At 25.6% G+C, this 17810-nt stretch overlaps 3 protein-coding genes and 1 non-coding gene across 6 annotated transcripts; 2 read left to right on the top strand and 2 right to left on the bottom strand.

The window, feature by feature from the left end:
* Positions 1-1088: 1088 nt before the first annotated feature.
* LOC113553863 (protein dj-1beta-like) lies at positions 1089-4138 on the bottom strand. Of its 3 annotated transcripts, none has more exons than XM_026957434.1 (6): positions 4012-4138; positions 3720-3897; positions 3363-3518; positions 2889-2958; positions 2657-2776; positions 1089-1387 (listed from the first exon to the last, which is right to left on the bottom strand). In XM_026957434.1, the coding sequence occupies exons 2-6, from the start codon at positions 3807-3809 to the stop codon at positions 1266-1268; spliced, it is 558 nt and encodes a 185-aa protein (XP_026813235.1). In that variant the 5' UTR covers positions 3810-3897; positions 4012-4138; the 3' UTR covers positions 1089-1265. The 3 variants fall into 3 exon arrangements, with proteins under 3 accessions (XP_026813235.1, XP_026813228.1, XP_026813220.1); XM_026957427.1 differs by having other exon boundaries at positions 3967-4133; XM_026957419.1 differs by lacking the exon at positions 4012-4138 and having other exon boundaries at positions 3720-3947.
* Positions 4139-4904: 766 nt separating this feature from the next.
* On the top strand, positions 4905-9558 carry LOC113553853 (probable phosphoglycerate kinase). The gene is made up of 7 exons (XM_026957408.1): positions 4905-4966; positions 6404-6607; positions 7239-7583; positions 7730-7868; positions 7930-8186; positions 8346-8545; positions 9461-9558. Exons 1-7 carry the CDS (start codon positions 4905-4907, stop codon positions 9499-9501), a joined length of 1248 nt encoding a protein of 415 aa, XP_026813209.1. The 3' UTR covers positions 9502-9558.
* A 1409-nt stretch (positions 9559-10967) lies between these two features.
* On the top strand, positions 10968-15798 carry LOC113548048 (protein CLP1 homolog). Its single transcript, XM_026948702.1, has 9 exons — positions 10968-11116; positions 11287-11432; positions 12010-12171; positions 12959-13187; positions 13251-13421; positions 14267-14457; positions 15115-15337; positions 15421-15514; positions 15588-15798. Exons 2-9 carry the CDS (start codon positions 11325-11327, stop codon positions 15700-15702), a joined length of 1293 nt encoding a protein of 430 aa, XP_026804503.1. The 5' UTR covers positions 10968-11116; positions 11287-11324; the 3' UTR covers positions 15703-15798.
* Positions 15799-17329: 1531 nt separating this feature from the next.
* On the bottom strand, positions 17330-17491 carry LOC113550745. Its single transcript, XR_003405054.1, has one exon. It is a non-coding gene; the product is annotated as a U1 spliceosomal RNA (small nuclear RNA).
* Positions 17492-17810: the final 319 nt, after the last annotated feature.

The raw sequence follows: 17810 nt of genomic DNA, 5'->3' as shown, positions 1-17810 counted from the left end.
GAAAACAACATTGGTATACCTATGTACATATGTATCGTGCACGATTATATATTATTATATATACCATTTTTAATTACTAATAAATATTATTTCACTTATTTAAAATAATTTGTTTTAATCTATTCGATGTTATACCACAATTATTACATTGTTGTAATTTTATCCAAAAAATTATGTTTTTCCTATTAAAATGTATAGATATCCCGATCAGAAGTCAAAAACTATATTCATGTTATGCGTATACAAATAAGCAATATTTATTGTACTTGTATCTTTAAATTAATTTGACCATGTGACATTGTGACATGTGTAATATGATAACCATTAAGATAATGAAATAAATTATTGATTTGTTCTATAAAAGATGTATACACAAATAAACTATTATGACTTATGAGTTGACTGTAATAATAATTTTCTAAACTAAAAATTGATATTTGTATATGATGTGTAAAAAATTAAATTATTTTACATTTTTATTATCTTATTTTATTTACACATAAATATGTTATTTTGGTAACCAATGTATGTTTAGACACAACCGTCAATCAGGATAACTGAATTTAAACAACAATTTGGTAAAACCGTTATATTGTGTATTTGACAGACAAGTATTAGAATATGGCTCTGTCCTATGGGGACACTACTACAGCTATGGATTTCTAGTAAGTTTAAGAGCCCAACATACACTTTTTGAGGTTTGCAAGTTATATTCATAAAATAGGTTTCTTTCCTTTCATGATTAGGTACTCACCTGTATGTTGGCACATCTACACATAGTTTCTGTAGTCAATAATAGGCATAAAACTAATTTAACATTAATTAAAAAAGTGCTAAATGGTAAAATTGATTCTTTTACTTAATTGTCTCATATTAACTTTAAAGCACTTTCTCATATCTGATGTTGATTTATTCTATTCCATAACCCAATATTTAATTTTTATTATGACAAAAACAAACCACTCTGCCATTGCATTTTACTTAAACATTTGAATTGCTTCAATACAATTATTAATTATTGTCTATATTATTAATATTACTTGTTCTTTATAAAAGCATTTATTATTTTATTAAACAAATAGATAAAATTCAATCAAAATTTTTATAATAAATAATACTATGGTAGTATGTTGACATATTATTAATACAGTATCAAATATTTCGTTAAGATAAAACGTGATTAGTGTATAGCTTTCTGTTTTATAAAAACTGTTCAATTTTATTTTTTCTCTTTATACAGATATTAGAAAAAAAATAATCATATTTCAAAGAGGATAAAGAATGCCTTTAGCAACTTTGACTTTTTCTTCATTACCAAGTAATACTTCTACTAGAGTTAATCCAAATTCAACAGCTGTAGCAGGTCCACGACTGGTAACCAAATTTCCTGCAATATAAGAAAAAAAACATTAACTTGTCAAAAATGCATCAATTTTTAAAATTATATGAAAAAAAGTCCTATAATAGATATTCTCACAAATATAACACATACAAATAAATACCAAACACATTGTAAAAAAATAAAATAATAATACAATAATACAACATTAGTTTATATAATATAAACTTGTCTAGGATGAACATAAATTAATTTAACAAAAATGGTTAGATATTATAGAACAGTGTGGAATATGGAATTAAGACTAATGCATATTTTTTGGAATAGCTGATAAGAATAATCAATTATTATGTTTAAGACATTTCGTCCTAAACACAATCATTGAAAAATCCTAAGAAATTAAAAATCAAATATTTTGTTACTTTATATTGTATTAATTCTATGAATAAATAATTATCTATTAAAAATGTCTATCTTGTCACTATTTTATGCTTAAATTATTATTTAATCTTAAATAACCAACAACATTTGGGGAGGGGGTGGAGAGCTAAGTTGCGCCAATGTCAGCTTGTATGAGAATAACTAAGGAAGAAATTTTGTTGTCCAAAAAAAGAGACAAAACAACATGATATAAAATTATACAAAATGAGGTTATTGATGGGTCTACAATACATTATGATAGCTGGTCAAGGTATATAATGGACTTTTGGACCACTGGTACAATCACGATGTTGTAAATCATAGCAAAAATTACTTAGATCTGATATCAAAGGCACATACTTAGGATTGATAGTTCATGGCATCCTCTGAGGTTAAAAATTATGAAAAATGTGTGGTACAGCTCTAAATTTGCTTCCAAGGTATAATATTATAATATAATACTACAATTATATATATAAATTATAAATAAAAATGACACATTTAATAAATTTTAGAGAGACATGGTACAAGTATTTTAATATTTATTTTATTTCTATTTTTTTTACTTATTTTTATGTTTCTAATTATTAACAATAATGGAACGAATAACGAAACGATAACGAATAGTTAATTAATTCTTAGTAGTAGATTAATTTTTAATAATATATTATTTATTTATAAGATTTTGTTCAACATTAAACCACTTTTACAAAAATATATTGTCTAAAATCTAAATATACTTGTTGAGTGGTAAAAACAAAGTGCATACAAGATAGCCATAAAAATAATTCACTATTAAAAGGTAACGGCCAACAGGTCTTTATTACTATTTCATTTTTTATAGGAGGTTGGTATTAAACTAAACTTGTTAAGCTGTGTAAAATATTTTAATCTTACCATCAACTACTGTACTCTCTTCTTTGTATTGGTAAGAACCCTCTATTTCACTCTTAACAGTTGGATAAGATGTCAATGATTTTCCTTTAGCAATTCCGTGTTTGAATAACACAAATGGAGCTGTAAATGTTATGGTTATTATTTTAATAGTTATCTCATATCTGTCATATATAATAATAATAATATGAATAGAAGTATCAAGTATAATATAAATTATTTTGTAGAGCATCACCAGCACAAATAGCAGAAATGACTTTATCAGATTTTTCATGTGCAAGTAAAATTTGTCCAACTACATCAGCCTGAAAATTAAAAATAAATGTTATAACAAGTCTTCTAAACTTAAGTATTGGACATCATTGACTACAGATACACAAACTTCTTTAATTCTAATATTATAAGAAATGTATTATTAACTACATGTATAGAAAATATCTAAATAATAAACATATAAAGTCTTTTTTGTGTCTTTGTAATTGCACTTTTAATATTAAAACCACTTGGAAAATATGATCAATGCTTTTAGTACAGTAATAAAATGATTATACCTAATGTAATATTTATAAAAGATAGGAAATATTTTCAACAGTGCAATTTTTTTAAAAGCAAATTACCTTATTCAAGCTGAACCTTATTGAAACTAAATATTCCATCAGTCATTATAAGATTTAATATTTTAATTTGATTGAAAAAACTTAAAACTTACAGAAGCTAATGTCTTATATGATGGACCACCGGGTATAACAACAGCATCAAATATTTTATTTTTTACATCTCCCAATTTAGCATCAGTTTTAATCAGTAGATTTGATTTAGTCTTCACATATTCAGAATCAGCTACATCAGCAATTGTAACAGCCACCTTTATAAAAAGAATAGTATATACTTGAATATTTTATTAAATAAGGATTATATTATGATTTATTATTATCTTTCATTAGTTCTGCTATCAATAATAATTAAATAATAAGTTTGTGTGTTAGATAATATAGTACCTATATAAATTTAAAAACGAATTACTTCAACTTTTTATTTATAAATTTAATTATTTGAGCAATATTACATTAGCACGGCGAAGGATGTCAACGGGTGCGACTAATTCAAGTTCTTCACTACCTTCTGCTACAATGAATAAAGCGGTTTTTTGGGCCATTTCACAGCAAGTTGTTGAGAATTTTAAATTAAACAATTTGTTTTGTTGAACGGCGAGCGCAAATAATTGTTTGTGAACTTTGATAGGGCTGTAACCAGAATAATATGGTTTAGCAAATATGAACAGTTTATGAAGCATATCAAATCTATTTAATTACTTAAGCAAAAAGTTAAAAGTTGAATTACGGAGAAGCATTTAATACTTAGAGGTTACTGCAGTTATTTGCGGTATCCTATTCGGTTGTCAGCTTGTTTCCTCCAGGCTGCTTTCGAAGAACTTTTAAACTTCAATTATAGTTAAGACCTTGAAAGTCAAAACTAATAGATAACACACAGCGGTTATCATCAAAGAAATATTATAATCATTTAGATTTATTATCTATGGTCATTAATATGGCCATCTATCGATAACTTATTTTTAGATAATTTCTGCGTTTCATTTGTCTTGAACTATAGTTTATAGTGTTTATACTATTTATTATATTAATTAATTTTAATCTGAGGTATTATTAACGGTTTTAGAAAAATACAAATTGTAAAAAGTTTAATTTAAATTTAAGTAAAATAATTACGACGTGAAGCACAATCGATTTTTCAGCGGCTTTTAGTTTTATCGGGCGAATCTGCAATTACCTACCGATAATCGATATAATGAAGAGCCTGACAGCCGGTGGAAAATAGGAATAATTTAGTAATAGAAAATTTGAAACTAATTAACAACTAATATTGTTTTACTGTTTGACAGTGTTTATAAAAATCAAAAATATTTGATTTAATTCATCATTGAAGTACTTCATCGTAAGAGTTTGTTCCGTTGTTATTAAATAATAAACACTCGTGTCCAAAGACTCCGCGATTGTCCGTCACGGTTTGTCAAGGGCAAATGATAAGAAAAATTTATCGATTTTAAACTTTTGTAGTTTCATCCCATTTACATAAAGCCGACACTATAATATAGGTAGTTAAACAATTTCAATTTTCTTCATTTTTCGTCTACACACTCGCCCTTCGAGACCTCGAGTACCTTCCTCGTTTTCTCGTATTCAACATTTTTCAATTTTGATTGATAATTGGTTCGTTGTTTATACAACTAACAATGGCACTTAACAAATTAAGCATCAAGAGTTTAGAAGTAGCAAACAAACGGGTTTTGATCAGGTAAATATAATTTGCTAGGCACGTTTATTATATGAATGTCTGTAGTAAGATGACTTGTTAAATGACAAATAGTGTACTTGCCATTTGATGTTGAAAACAAGTCATGTTTTGAAGTCAAACCATCGAATGTTAATAATATTATTGTGTCTTGATATGAAAGGTCAAATAACTAATACCTACCAATTATTTTCTTTTTTTCCAATTTATCATTATTTATTTATTAATTTAAATTAAAAACTTTTCATTTTTCAGTTTGTTTCTACGTGATCAATCTCTGTAACTTAACAGATTGGAGATTACTTAAAAAAATTATACTTAATACAACAGATTATAATTAAATCATTTGTTATAAGGCTATTATATAGCAATATTAAAAGTAGCATAGGTTGATGTCTAGTCTGGATAACCTAAAACTTAATTTATAAATATATAATCTAATCAAATATGGATGTAACACAATGATGTATATCTAGGTACCTCTAAATTATAACTATTAATGATTATTAAAAACCAATTGAATAACTAATTCACACAATATCTATTTCGATTTTCAGTAAACTTTAATTTTAGTGACATTTTAGTAGATGATTTAAATGGTATTTCTATGTATGCAATTGGTGATTTATTATTAATTTAATAACAAATAAAACAAACCATTAAAATATTTTTCACTCATAGCCAATGTTTTCTGAAATGATTTGTGTTTAATTTTAAACTAATTCATTGTATTTGCTATTTACTAATGTTGCAAACATTTACTACATAATATGAAGTCACTTTTAGTGATTAGTAATCTCAAATAGTAATTATCTAATTTATATAATAAAATACTCATTGCTTAAGGCTTAAATATACATTATTAAAATGTTAAAGCAGAAATATGCAAATTAAAATTAATTTTGTATTCAAAAAATGCCACACCCACATGTGTTGTCTTATAGTCTTCAAACATACCAGATTTATGTTCGGTAAATCCAATTTTGTGTAATAACTTTAATAAGCTTTAATATTAGTGAATTGATGTATGATCAAATTTAAAATTAAGAACATTATTTGTGTTTTATCGTGAATTTTTATGATATTGAAAGTTTTAATCAAGCATTTTAAAATATCATATTAATAACCACAAGAAAATACTTGTATGTTCTAACCTTTGAGTTTAATAAAAGATCAATTCATTCCAAAATGGATATTACCTAAAATGTAAACTAATATTCAGAAATCTACACATTTATTAATCTTAACACCTCCAACACAGGTACTATTTAAAGGAGGTGTGCAATATAAAAATATCTCAAGTCTACCTATAATATATCTTGAAAAAATAATTTTTTCTTATAATGCACATTTATAAAAGAATATCATTTAAGTATAATTTATCTTATAAGGTTAATAATGGTTAAAACTAAGTAATAAAATTATTTTTTTATATTTCAGAGTTGATTTTAATGTTCCATTAAAGGATGGAAAAATAACCAACAACCAACGTATTGTCGCTGCATTAGATAGCATCAATTATGTCCTTGAAAATGGTGCAAAATCTTTAGTTCTCATGTCTCATCTTGGACGTCCAGATGGATTACCAAATTCAAAGTACTCAATGAAGCCAGTTGCCGAAGAACTCCAGAAACTTCTTAATAAGTAAATCATCTTCAATAGTGTTTTTGTTTGTATATATATAAAAATATTGAAAATGAGCTATTTAATCAGTGTTATATATTTTATGTTAAACCAATTCTAAAATGCGGTTAAAAATTCAACATATAATATTACATTTTTTAATAAGATTTATAGCGTATGACAGTATTTCCCAACCTTTTTGTAATGGCTACCCACAAATTTACTGTTTGTTGGGTGTGTGACTCCCTATTAAAAATAAAAAATTGCTTAGGTTTTTATATTATTGTCAAGATAGTTGCCTAGTTAGTTTATGAACATCGCAAATTGTGAACCATAGATTGGGAAACACTGGCATATTAGGTTAAAAAAACCTCAAATTATAGTAATATAGACTTGAAAAAAATGAATATAGCATATTTTTTTTTATTGTTTTATTATTTTCAACTTTCTTATAGTTAAAGGTTATAAACTTATACTTTATAATTAATTCTTATGTTGTCTTTAATTCTTTATTTTCCTTCATTCCTTTTAGAAACAAATCCTTATCCTCAATTATGAAAGAATGTTTTGATTATATAAATAAAGATAAAAAGTAAATAATTATTTATGAATTATATTTTTAAATAATTATACATTACACTTATTATTTTAGGAATGTTACATTTTTGTCTGACTGTGTTGGCCCAGAAGTAGAAAAGGCTTGTGCAGATCCTGCTCCTGGTTCAATATTTCTTCTGGAGAATCTTCGATTCCATATTGAAGAAGAAGGAAAAGGTGTAAATGCTGCTGGAGAAAAAACTAAAGCTGACAAAGAAGATGTGAAAAAATTCAGAGAGTCATTACAGAAATTGGGAGATGTGTATGTCAATGATGCTTTTGGTACTGCACACAGAGCTCACAGTTCTATGATGGGTGAAGGTTTTGAAAAGCGTGCTGCCGGCATCTTGTTGAACAAAGAGCTCACTTATTTTGCTAAGGCTTTGGATAATCCTGAAAGGTATTGAATTAAAATTTTTTTTTCATCCCACTCTTAAATATTAGTATATGTTATTATTTATTTGTAATATGTCTTTATAAATGAATAAATTAAATTGCTTATTGTAATATATAATGAAATCATTAGATATGTTTGTTACATTATAGGCCTTTCTTAGCTATCTTGGGTGGAGCTAAAGTTGCTGATAAGATTCAACTGATTGAGAATCTTTTAGATAAAGTTGATGAAATGATTATTGGAGGAGGTATGGCTTATACTTTCTTGAAAGAGTCAAAGGGCATGAAAGTAAATATAATAAAATTAAAGTATTAAAAATATTTTTTAATTATTTCAAAATGTATTCTAGATTGGTGATTCTTTATATGATGAAGCTGGAGCCAAAATTGTTGGAAAATTATTAGATAAAGCTAATGCTCGCAATGTTAAAATTCATTTGCCAGTTGATTTTGTCACTGCTGATAAATTTGATGAAAATGCTAATACTAGTTCTGCAACTGTTGAAGAAGGAATCCCTGAAGGTTGGATGGGTTTGGACTGTGGACCAGAATCTAGGAAATTGTTTTCTGAACCTATTGCTCGTGCTAAGGTCATTGTATGGAATGGGTAAGAAATTATTAAGAATTTAATATTAGGTTAAATTTTAAATTAAGAAACTGATTTCTTAAGATTTTAATATTTTTTTTTTTTTTTTATGAATTTAATAAAAAATGTAACAGCTTATTGGTTTCTCTACATGTGTTTATAAATTAATTTTTTTATTAGGCCTGCTGGAGTTTTTGAGTTTGATAAATTTGCATTTGGAACTAAAGCTTTAATGGACGATGTTGTTAAGGCAACTAAAAATGGAACTGTTACAATAATTGGAGGTGGTGATACTGCAACTTGTGCAGCTAAATGGGGAACCGAGAGTCAAATAAGCCATGTTAGCACTGGCGGTGGTGCAAGTCTTGAACTACTTGAAGGTAAGTTTTGTTAAGATTATTAAAAATATACATAACTGGAAATGAAAGATCAGTTTGTGATTATATTATTATAAAACATGATGTTTGAAAACATGCAAGTTTAATTTCCTATTCTAAAGAATATATTTTTGAGAATTTTAATGTATACAAATTGAATTTTGAACTATAAATTACTTAGTATTTAAAGTTAAGATACACAGAATGGTGTGAGGCGGGAATTACTCCTCCCAACTAAACTTGTCTAACTAATGTATTATATTTATATATGACTAATTAAAAGGACACACATCATTAAGATCTGTATATGTTGTTTTTGTTTTACAAATTTATACAAAATAACTAATTTGTATTCAGCATTTTCAATTTTTTGTTTGGGAAGTATTAGTATTGAAGTGGTATAAACATTTTCTGTATTTATTATGGAATTTTTATCAAATTTTAATTTTTTAAAAGTTATAAGAATTTTTGTATCAAATTATTTTAAAACTAAGAAATTACTTGAAAATTATAATATTCTAAGAAACTCACGAGACTACAAAGTGGTGTTCTTACCTTTTAGTTTGATAATTGGTCAGTTCACTTATTTACTCTATTATTAGGTTACTAAACAAAATTGAAACTGCTATACTTTGTTTTTATATTATACACTCTTAAGACATACAAATTTCTTTTTAAATAATTAATTTTTATGTATTGAAATTTGTAGAAAAATATTCTATTTGTGAATTTAAAATTAAAAATGTATGCCACTATTCAAAAAAGTGTTATTTTAAATATATTGTTTTATAATGATTTCTTCAAATTATGCGATAAAGGATTTTCCAAAACCATTAATAATATTTTTGAAATATAATAAATGATTATAATTATAATAATATTATAATATAATTTATTAATAATTTTTTTTTTTTTTAGGAAAAGTCTTACCTGGAGTTGCAGCTTTGACTGATGCATAATTTTTTTAAATATTCCTGGCGTGTTTATTATTTATAATACAAAATGTGGCTTATTTATGTTTATTTGTTTTTATATTTACCTTTATTTGTCCAATTATAAAATTTAAAGTCCTGTTAAATATGTTATATTATTCATTATTTGTTTACTTTCAATGGAATGAATATTATAGTTTTATAGAATATATTCAAAACATCTACTTAGTTATTTTATATAACTTTGTTAATTTTTAAATTAGTTAGTAAAAGACTTGAGCAATAATCAGTACATTGAGTTATTATTATTTTTATTTTCTATTATATAATAAAAACCTTTATGTCTATACAGTACACAGATAAAAATCAATTAAATAGAGTAGCTTTTGTTATTCTTTTGGTCTAAATATTTAAAAAATGTAATATTAAAATAATAAATATATATATATATATATATTACTAAGCAGTTTAAACTTTTAAGTCTTTACTATCATTATTTTTTTATTTAGGTAGGTACAACAAAGTAGGAACTAAAATCATTAGGTAGAGGAAAAATATTCTTTTTATGTATTTACTTTTTTAAATACAAATAAGAATCCATACATCAAGTATTCAGCTATAAATTAAAATGTTGGTAGGTATACATAGGTGCAACTAGAGCTTTATTTCTGGGTAGGCTAAATTAATACCAGCGTCACGTAGGGCTTTGCCCCTACACCACTAGTATTGATTATTGACACTAACATAAAAAACTGGGTGGGCTTAGCCCAGGCATTAAAGCGATTCCCTTTCCCTGGGCAATGGTAGCGTAGAACTGGGCTGTGGTCTATTTAATATTAATATTAACATTAATAATGTATATATTTAAAATAAAAATGTTGTATATTTTATATACATAAATATATATATACAATATTTGTTATTAGTGTGCTACAAAGATTTTTTCATAAAATTGATGGTACGCACAATTAAAAAGGTTGAAACCACTGGTGTATTGGTGTAATAGATTATCAAAAAATTTGATGTTTTAATTAGTATTTATTAAATTGGAAATCAGAATTTCAAATTTTTTACTTGTGGTATTTTTATTACACTCATATCTAGCATATTTAGGTATATAATATGTATATATATATGATATACAATCATATGATCGTTAATTGATCAGCGTAAAAAATCAATTTAGCTTGGAAAAAGACGATCAATTGAAATATAAGGTTGATATAAACTGCATAGAAAAATAATAAATATCTTTAATAATTTTCAAATTTCCCATAATTATTTACTAGGTACTTAAGTAATAAATAATTTTATTAAATTTGAAAATCATTAATTTCCGCCATCAGAAAAGATAATGCGTCATTTTAACCGTTCGGTAAGCATACACATATACCAGGTATGAGGTCTATGTCGGTAAGTAAATAAAACACGCTTGACGTTAATAATTGATAAGTGATAACAAGTTTAATATTTATTGATAGTGATAGAAGTACAATAGTAAGTTGTACATGCTTTTCAACTTCTGTTTAAACTTTGAATTTTGATGACAAATAAAGTTTTTCAATTTATTCGTTTTACGCTATCTTCAGAGTGCATACGATAGTTAAATCTCAAATTATTTTATGTTATGATCGCATTAACTGTAAGTCTATTTTTGAAATAAATAATGAATCAATTTTTGTTAGATGACAACAATTGTTTTAATAATATAACATATTGTATATTGTTTCCATTCAGAAGAATATTCCGATTAGACCATATCGAGTTGTTTATTTTCTTATTATACTTAAATTTTTCTCGGTGTGTTTTCAGTGCTTTGTATAAATATTGAATAAACATACATTTTAATCATGTCAGAGAGCGTAGAGGTTCAAATTGAAGATCAGGAGTTCCAATTGGAACCTGACAATGAACTTCGATTTGAAGTCGAAAACAAAAACGAAACAGTTGTATTAGAAGTAAGTACCACCTTTAGTTTTAAATATAAATGTAGTATTTACTGATTAATAAGGCTATTCATTGTCAATAATAACACTTGGTACCGATACCTGATTTTAATGTGAGGTAGTAGTATAAATAAAAATGTTCACAACTTTATATATATTAATTTTAAATTTTAATATATTGTATATTATGGTAGTATGGTATTGTATTATATTATATTTATGTGAATTATTATATAAAGTGATATAATATTTTGATAATTATCCAAATAAAAGGATTTATAGTAACTAAAAAAGTTTTAAAATAATCATATTATTGTTAAATACCTAACATATTTTGTTATTAATTGTATTTTTAAAAAATAATATGAATTTTAAAATTTAAATAGAATATGTAGTTAATAATAATTGAGAAATATATTTGTTTTAAATATTTTTGATTTTTACACCAAGTGTGAAAATCCTGAATCATTTATGCATAATATATTAAACATGTCTAAAATGTAACAAAAAATGTAGAAACACTAAAATATACTCTGTTATTTGTTTTACTTAGGTAAATAATATATGGTGATTTTTTTAATTTTTTTAGTTGAAAACTGGGCTAGCTGAAATTTTTGGAACAGAATTAGTAAAAGGTAAATCGTATACATTTTATTTTGGAGCAAAAATTGCGGTGTTCACATGGCAAGGATGTTCATTAAAGTTACGAGGAAAAAAAGGAATTAGTTATATATCTAAAGAGACACCAATGGTAATAATAATAATAAAATTACATTTATATAATATACTTTCTTATTTTTGTTATTTATTATTTATTTTTATATTATATAATATGATGTTTATGTATGTTTATAAATTAACTTTTTAATTTAATATTAAAACCTAGTAGAGTTTCTTTAAATTTCATTAAGTATTTCATTATCTGTATTTGTTTAATTTTTTTAAAATTTTGTATGCGTGAAAGATCAATTAATTTCAATAAAAGCTAATACTTGATTGGTTGTGCTTAATGTAAATTTGTTATGTTACACCTAGGTCAGTCAAAGTAAACAAATCGTATACTTATTCTTAAAGGAATTTTTTAAACTTTAAATTCTTCAATATAAAAAAAACGTATTCAAATGTTTTTAGTGTTCACGAATTAAATAATATAAAAGGATTGCTGTAAGATAAAATAAAAAAATTTTTTGGATAAATTCTTATAGTTTAAAACGCATATCTAAATGTCTAAAATAATATAAAATATTATATATTTATAAACAGAAGTCTATAATTCAATATTTGGTTGTTAAATAATTGATTTTAGCTATTTATTTTTAGCTTCCTTTAAAAGTTTAAACCTTAAAATAATCTTTGAAAATAAAAATAACTAATATATTTTAGTACTAATCAATTGGATGAATACAATTTAATTGATAAACTAATAAAAGAGTTTGCTAGAGTTAAATCAAATAATTAATTATTATTATAGTTATGAATGTCTGAATTATTATCTATTGGTAATTGTGTACAAATTTTAAGCATGATTTATCTTTTAGATGTTTTATTTAAATTGCCATGCGTCATTAGAACAACTACGAGTAAAATCAGAAAAAGAAAAGGTTAGAGGTCCTGTTACAATGGTAGTTGGACCGACTGATGTGGGTAAATCTACTCTCTGTAGAATACTACTAAACTATAGTGCACGGATGAATTCTCTTGGCCGTAGACCCATCTATGTAGACTTGGACCCAGGTCAGGGACAAATATCAGTTCCAGGAACAATTGGTTGGTATTGATTTTAATTTCATTAAAGTTGGCATTAGTTCTAATGTGAATAATAATTTGTAGGAGCAGTCATGGTTGAAAGGCCAGCTGAAGTAGAAGAAAGTTTCTCCCAAGCAGCTCCACTAGTTTATCATTATGGACATACAAACATGAGTATTAATTCAACGCTATACAACACTTTAGTATCTCGTATGGCAGAAGTTATTCATCAACGAATGGAGGATAATCCTAGAAGTAATTTTTATCTATTATAAATTATTTGAATTTTTAAATGTTATATTTATTTCATTTACATTCATTGTATGTAGTTAGAAAGAATATTTTAAAAAGATATGAGTTTGGTATGGAATTTATCGAATATTGGCTTAATTGTAATTCCTCAATATTACTTACAAAATGAATTCAACACCACACTGCATTTTGTGAATATATACTAAGTAAAGGGTATAGTTTTTATTAAATTTTTTTTTTCATGATATTAGCTAATTTATAATTATAATTGAAGGATAATAATAATTAATAACTAATAAGCATCAAGAATAGAATAGCACATATACAATTTGACTTATTATTGATTTTTATGATTTATAAATTTAAAAAGAAATTAACAATGTTACTTTGTCTTTATAAATACAATCAATTAAAATTATATAGCTGATTCATTTGGCATATTCAATAACTGAATAATAATTTATTGTATTTTTCATATTAGCAAAAATCAATACTCTAGTATATTTTTATTAATTATTTTTTGTTACGCTATTTTATTTTAATCTTTTTTTATTTAATACTTGCTTAAAATTAGTGGGTTTTCAAATATCAATTTAGAGATTTCCTTAAAGTTTTATTTATAATTGTTTTGTATTTCATTATAATTGTATTGAATGTATTGCACTTAAAAAATTAATAGATTTTGTCAACTATAGATTAAAATATTAAATAGTAATTACTAATTTTAGTTGATAAATAATTTTTAAAATTTTTAATGTTTTTTTTCTCTTTCTTTCTATATTTAATACTCTTGTGATAGTAAATATAGAATATATTTTTAATTTATGTATTATATTTTATTTTTGCAGTTAACTGTTCTGGATTAATAATTAACACATGTGGTTGGGTAAAAGGCAAAGGTTACCAGCATTTGACTCATATTGCACTTGCTTTTGAAGTTGAAGTTATTCTTGTGCTAGATCAAGAACGATTATATAATGAACTAGTAAGAGATATGCCAACATTTGTCAAAGTTGTACTTTTACCAAAAAGTGGTGGAGTAAGTAAAATCAATGAAATTATTAGGTACTTATCGGTTGATTGCGACTATCTATACCAGTGTTTCTCAACCTTTGTATTGTGGCGACACACTATTAAAAATTTGTGACACATACACATATTCATACTTTGTGACACACAATAAAAAAAAATAATAATACCTATTAATTTTTGTAAATATAGTGTCAATAAGGTTCATGCATTTAATATTTGTACTTCCCGTGACACGTAGATCTCTTTTATATGCCTAAGTTTTGTTGGGCAGCAATGTTATTGCTCTATGTAGGTATTAAAATATGTATACAGTAATTAAAATATTTTTAAAGTTTTTGAACATACAGTATACAAATATGCAACACTAATTCTATATTGTATAATTAAAACTTATCAAATCAAATTATAAAAAGTTCCTTATTGACTCATAAATAATCTAATAATTAAATCATACTTTTAATACCTACATTAATATTACTATGTTAAAGATCAAAACTAATTTAGTTTAATGATTACCATTTTATAAAATTTAATTTATCATTAACTGTATTAAATTTATTTAATTTAATTAAACTTTTCATATTATTATATATGAACATTATGAACTAATAAAAATGATTTTAGTATGTATTAAAATAAAATTATGATATTATTTTATAATTAGGTAGTTGAAAGAAGTAACAAATTTAGGTTGGAAGGTAGAGAGGCACGTATTCGAGAATTCTTTTACGGTAGTCCTAGGAATGTACTTCATCCACACACCTGTGAAGTAAGGTTTTCCGATATAAAAGTATATAGAATTGGAGCGCCGCCCATTCCAAATACGTTGATGCCATTAGACATGCAAAAAACTGATTTAGAGACAAAACTTGAACCTGTTACTCCTGGTAAATATCAAAATAATTGTGTGCATTGCATTTAAACTTCACTTAATTTAACTTTTTTTAAATGTTTTTTAAAATTTTTATAGGACCAAATATGATGCATCATATATTAGCTCTCAGTTTCAGTACAACTGTAGAAGAAGACGTTGTTAGAACTAGTGTGGCAGGTTTTGTCTGTGTGTAAGTACTGTTTAAAAATAAGAAACATTCTATATAGTATAATGTCTTGATACATTTTTTTCTATTTCACTAGAACAAATGTTGATACCTCACGACAAATGTTAACTCTTTTATCACCTCAACCAAAACCTCTGCCTGAAACAATTTATCTCATGTCAGATGTACAGTTCATGGACAATAATGCTTAAAGCTATGTGTTTGAAAAAGAGCCAGAAAATATTTTATGTGTTAATATAGATACAGTTAATTATTATTTTTTTAATACATACTATATATTTCTTTGACCTTAAGTTTTAATAATTCTCAGTATAATATAATGTATATATTTATATTAGATGTAATTCTCGAGCTGAGGTTTTATCTTTCCTTGGTATAATAAAGGACTTATAAGTAATATTCAAAAAACTATATTAACCATAAGTGTCATAATATATTCACTTTATACAATGTTCAGTAATATACATGTATAGCCATGTTAATATTTAAAATACTACTTTTAATTATTATATGTAATTTAAAACTATTGTTGTCATAAATTATGTATATCTACAAGTAAGTGTTTACACATTTTTCACTACAAATAAGTGTTTACACATTTTTTTCTGTGTAACAAAATTTTTAAGTATTTAAATACAATTTAATATTTCTTTACTTGATTACAATTTTTATTTTTGCAATAATTGATGACAAAATTCTAATTGTTAAATATAACTGTGAAATATTGATAAAACATATTCTTGAAATCATGAAAAATCGTTTTTTATGATTTTTTTGTATTCTTAAAGTAAAATCATAGAATATAATATTTTTGAAGTCTTAATGTATCAGTTTTATGTCTTAATATTCAAGAAAATTTTTTTGAAAATTTAAATCATTATTAAATTATTTAAAAATTGATTGATGAGGTTTACTCACAAAATTATTATTATTATTATTCTCTATAATTTTTGTAATAAGCGATTTTCTCTTAGTTTCAAAAATAAAATGGTTTTTATGTCAATAAAATTTGTTTACATTGTTTGAGGCTAGAAATATAATACAAATACTGGACAGTCTGGACAACACCGTCCTCTGAAGTTAATATCATTTTTATACATATCTTTAACTGTAATTATAACTTATTCATTTTTTGTTAAATTACTGTTTATACATTGAATTATTGAAGTAATTATGTATATATATATATCCTTTAATTTAATAATTTAGTTGACAAAAACCAAACATATGTAATTACTTTAAATCCCACTGCAGCTAAATGTAGATAGTGCAATTAGTAGGATTAGTATAAAAAATAATTTATTATTTTAAATTTGTTAACACATTGACAGTTTTATAATAAGAATTCACTACCTAGGTATATGTGATGTTAGTGTTACCTAGATGGTAATTAAAAATAAATAAATAAACTTAATTTTAACAGAGTTAAATTAGATTTTTACTCTATATTAACTTTTTTAGTTTAACATATTGTCTGTAACCTATAAGTTTAATATTTCTAACTTAAGTAAATCGTTTTTTTTTTTTTTTCATATAATTATCTACAGCGATTTCAAGAAATTTTTATTGAATATATTTACGTTGTATGCTTTGAGCAGATACGGAAGATACCATCAAAGTATTAACTATTCTCAAATATAAATAAATATTCCGGTAACGAAAAAGAATAACGTATGCTGAAGTCAATTTGTACCAATGACTAATTGCTCATGTGACATAAACACTGTAATGCAATGTATTATAATAAGCTAAACATCATACATAAACGTACCAGTTGTCTATATTTTTTTTATTTTGAATTTTCACATTAGAGATTAGGTGGGACGCGCGAACGCGATCCCCGCTACCAAAAATTACGCGTCCGAGGTATTCGCATTAGGAATACTCGCAGGGGTCAACCAGCCCGGTGTGCAATGGGCAAGTCTCGTCCTGGAGGAACCGCCTCGTTGATCACGGTTAACCTCGACGCCAAGTAAGTATGCCGCGCGGGTGTATGAGCGTCGTACTTATGACGGCAGGCTTCCGCGCGACCGTTGTGGAAGCGCCCGGTGCACCGACCGCAATGCAGTGCAAGGCGGACGGTTTTCGGTCCGAAAATTGCCGTCCGAGACGTGTTTTCGACATAGCTCTACATAGTCCAGGATGTTGGCCACACGCCGAGTTCGTTTCCCGTGGCCGGAACGACGGCCACGGCCTGTCGGCCGCACGCGTCCCAAAACGATTGCGTCTGTCGGCGCTATCTACCGGCCGCGTTCGTCGAGCTCCGGACGGCCGCTCGTCGATCACAGGTCTCGTTATT

The sequence above is a fragment of the Rhopalosiphum maidis genome, chromosome 1 (assembly GCF_003676215.2).
Source record: "Rhopalosiphum maidis isolate BTI-1 chromosome 1, ASM367621v3, whole genome shotgun sequence".
NCBI classification, from domain to species: Eukaryota; Metazoa; Arthropoda; class Insecta; order Hemiptera; family Aphididae; genus Rhopalosiphum; species Rhopalosiphum maidis.
Note: the sequence above shows the minus strand (reverse complement) of the source record. Positions and strands in the feature narration are given on the sequence as shown.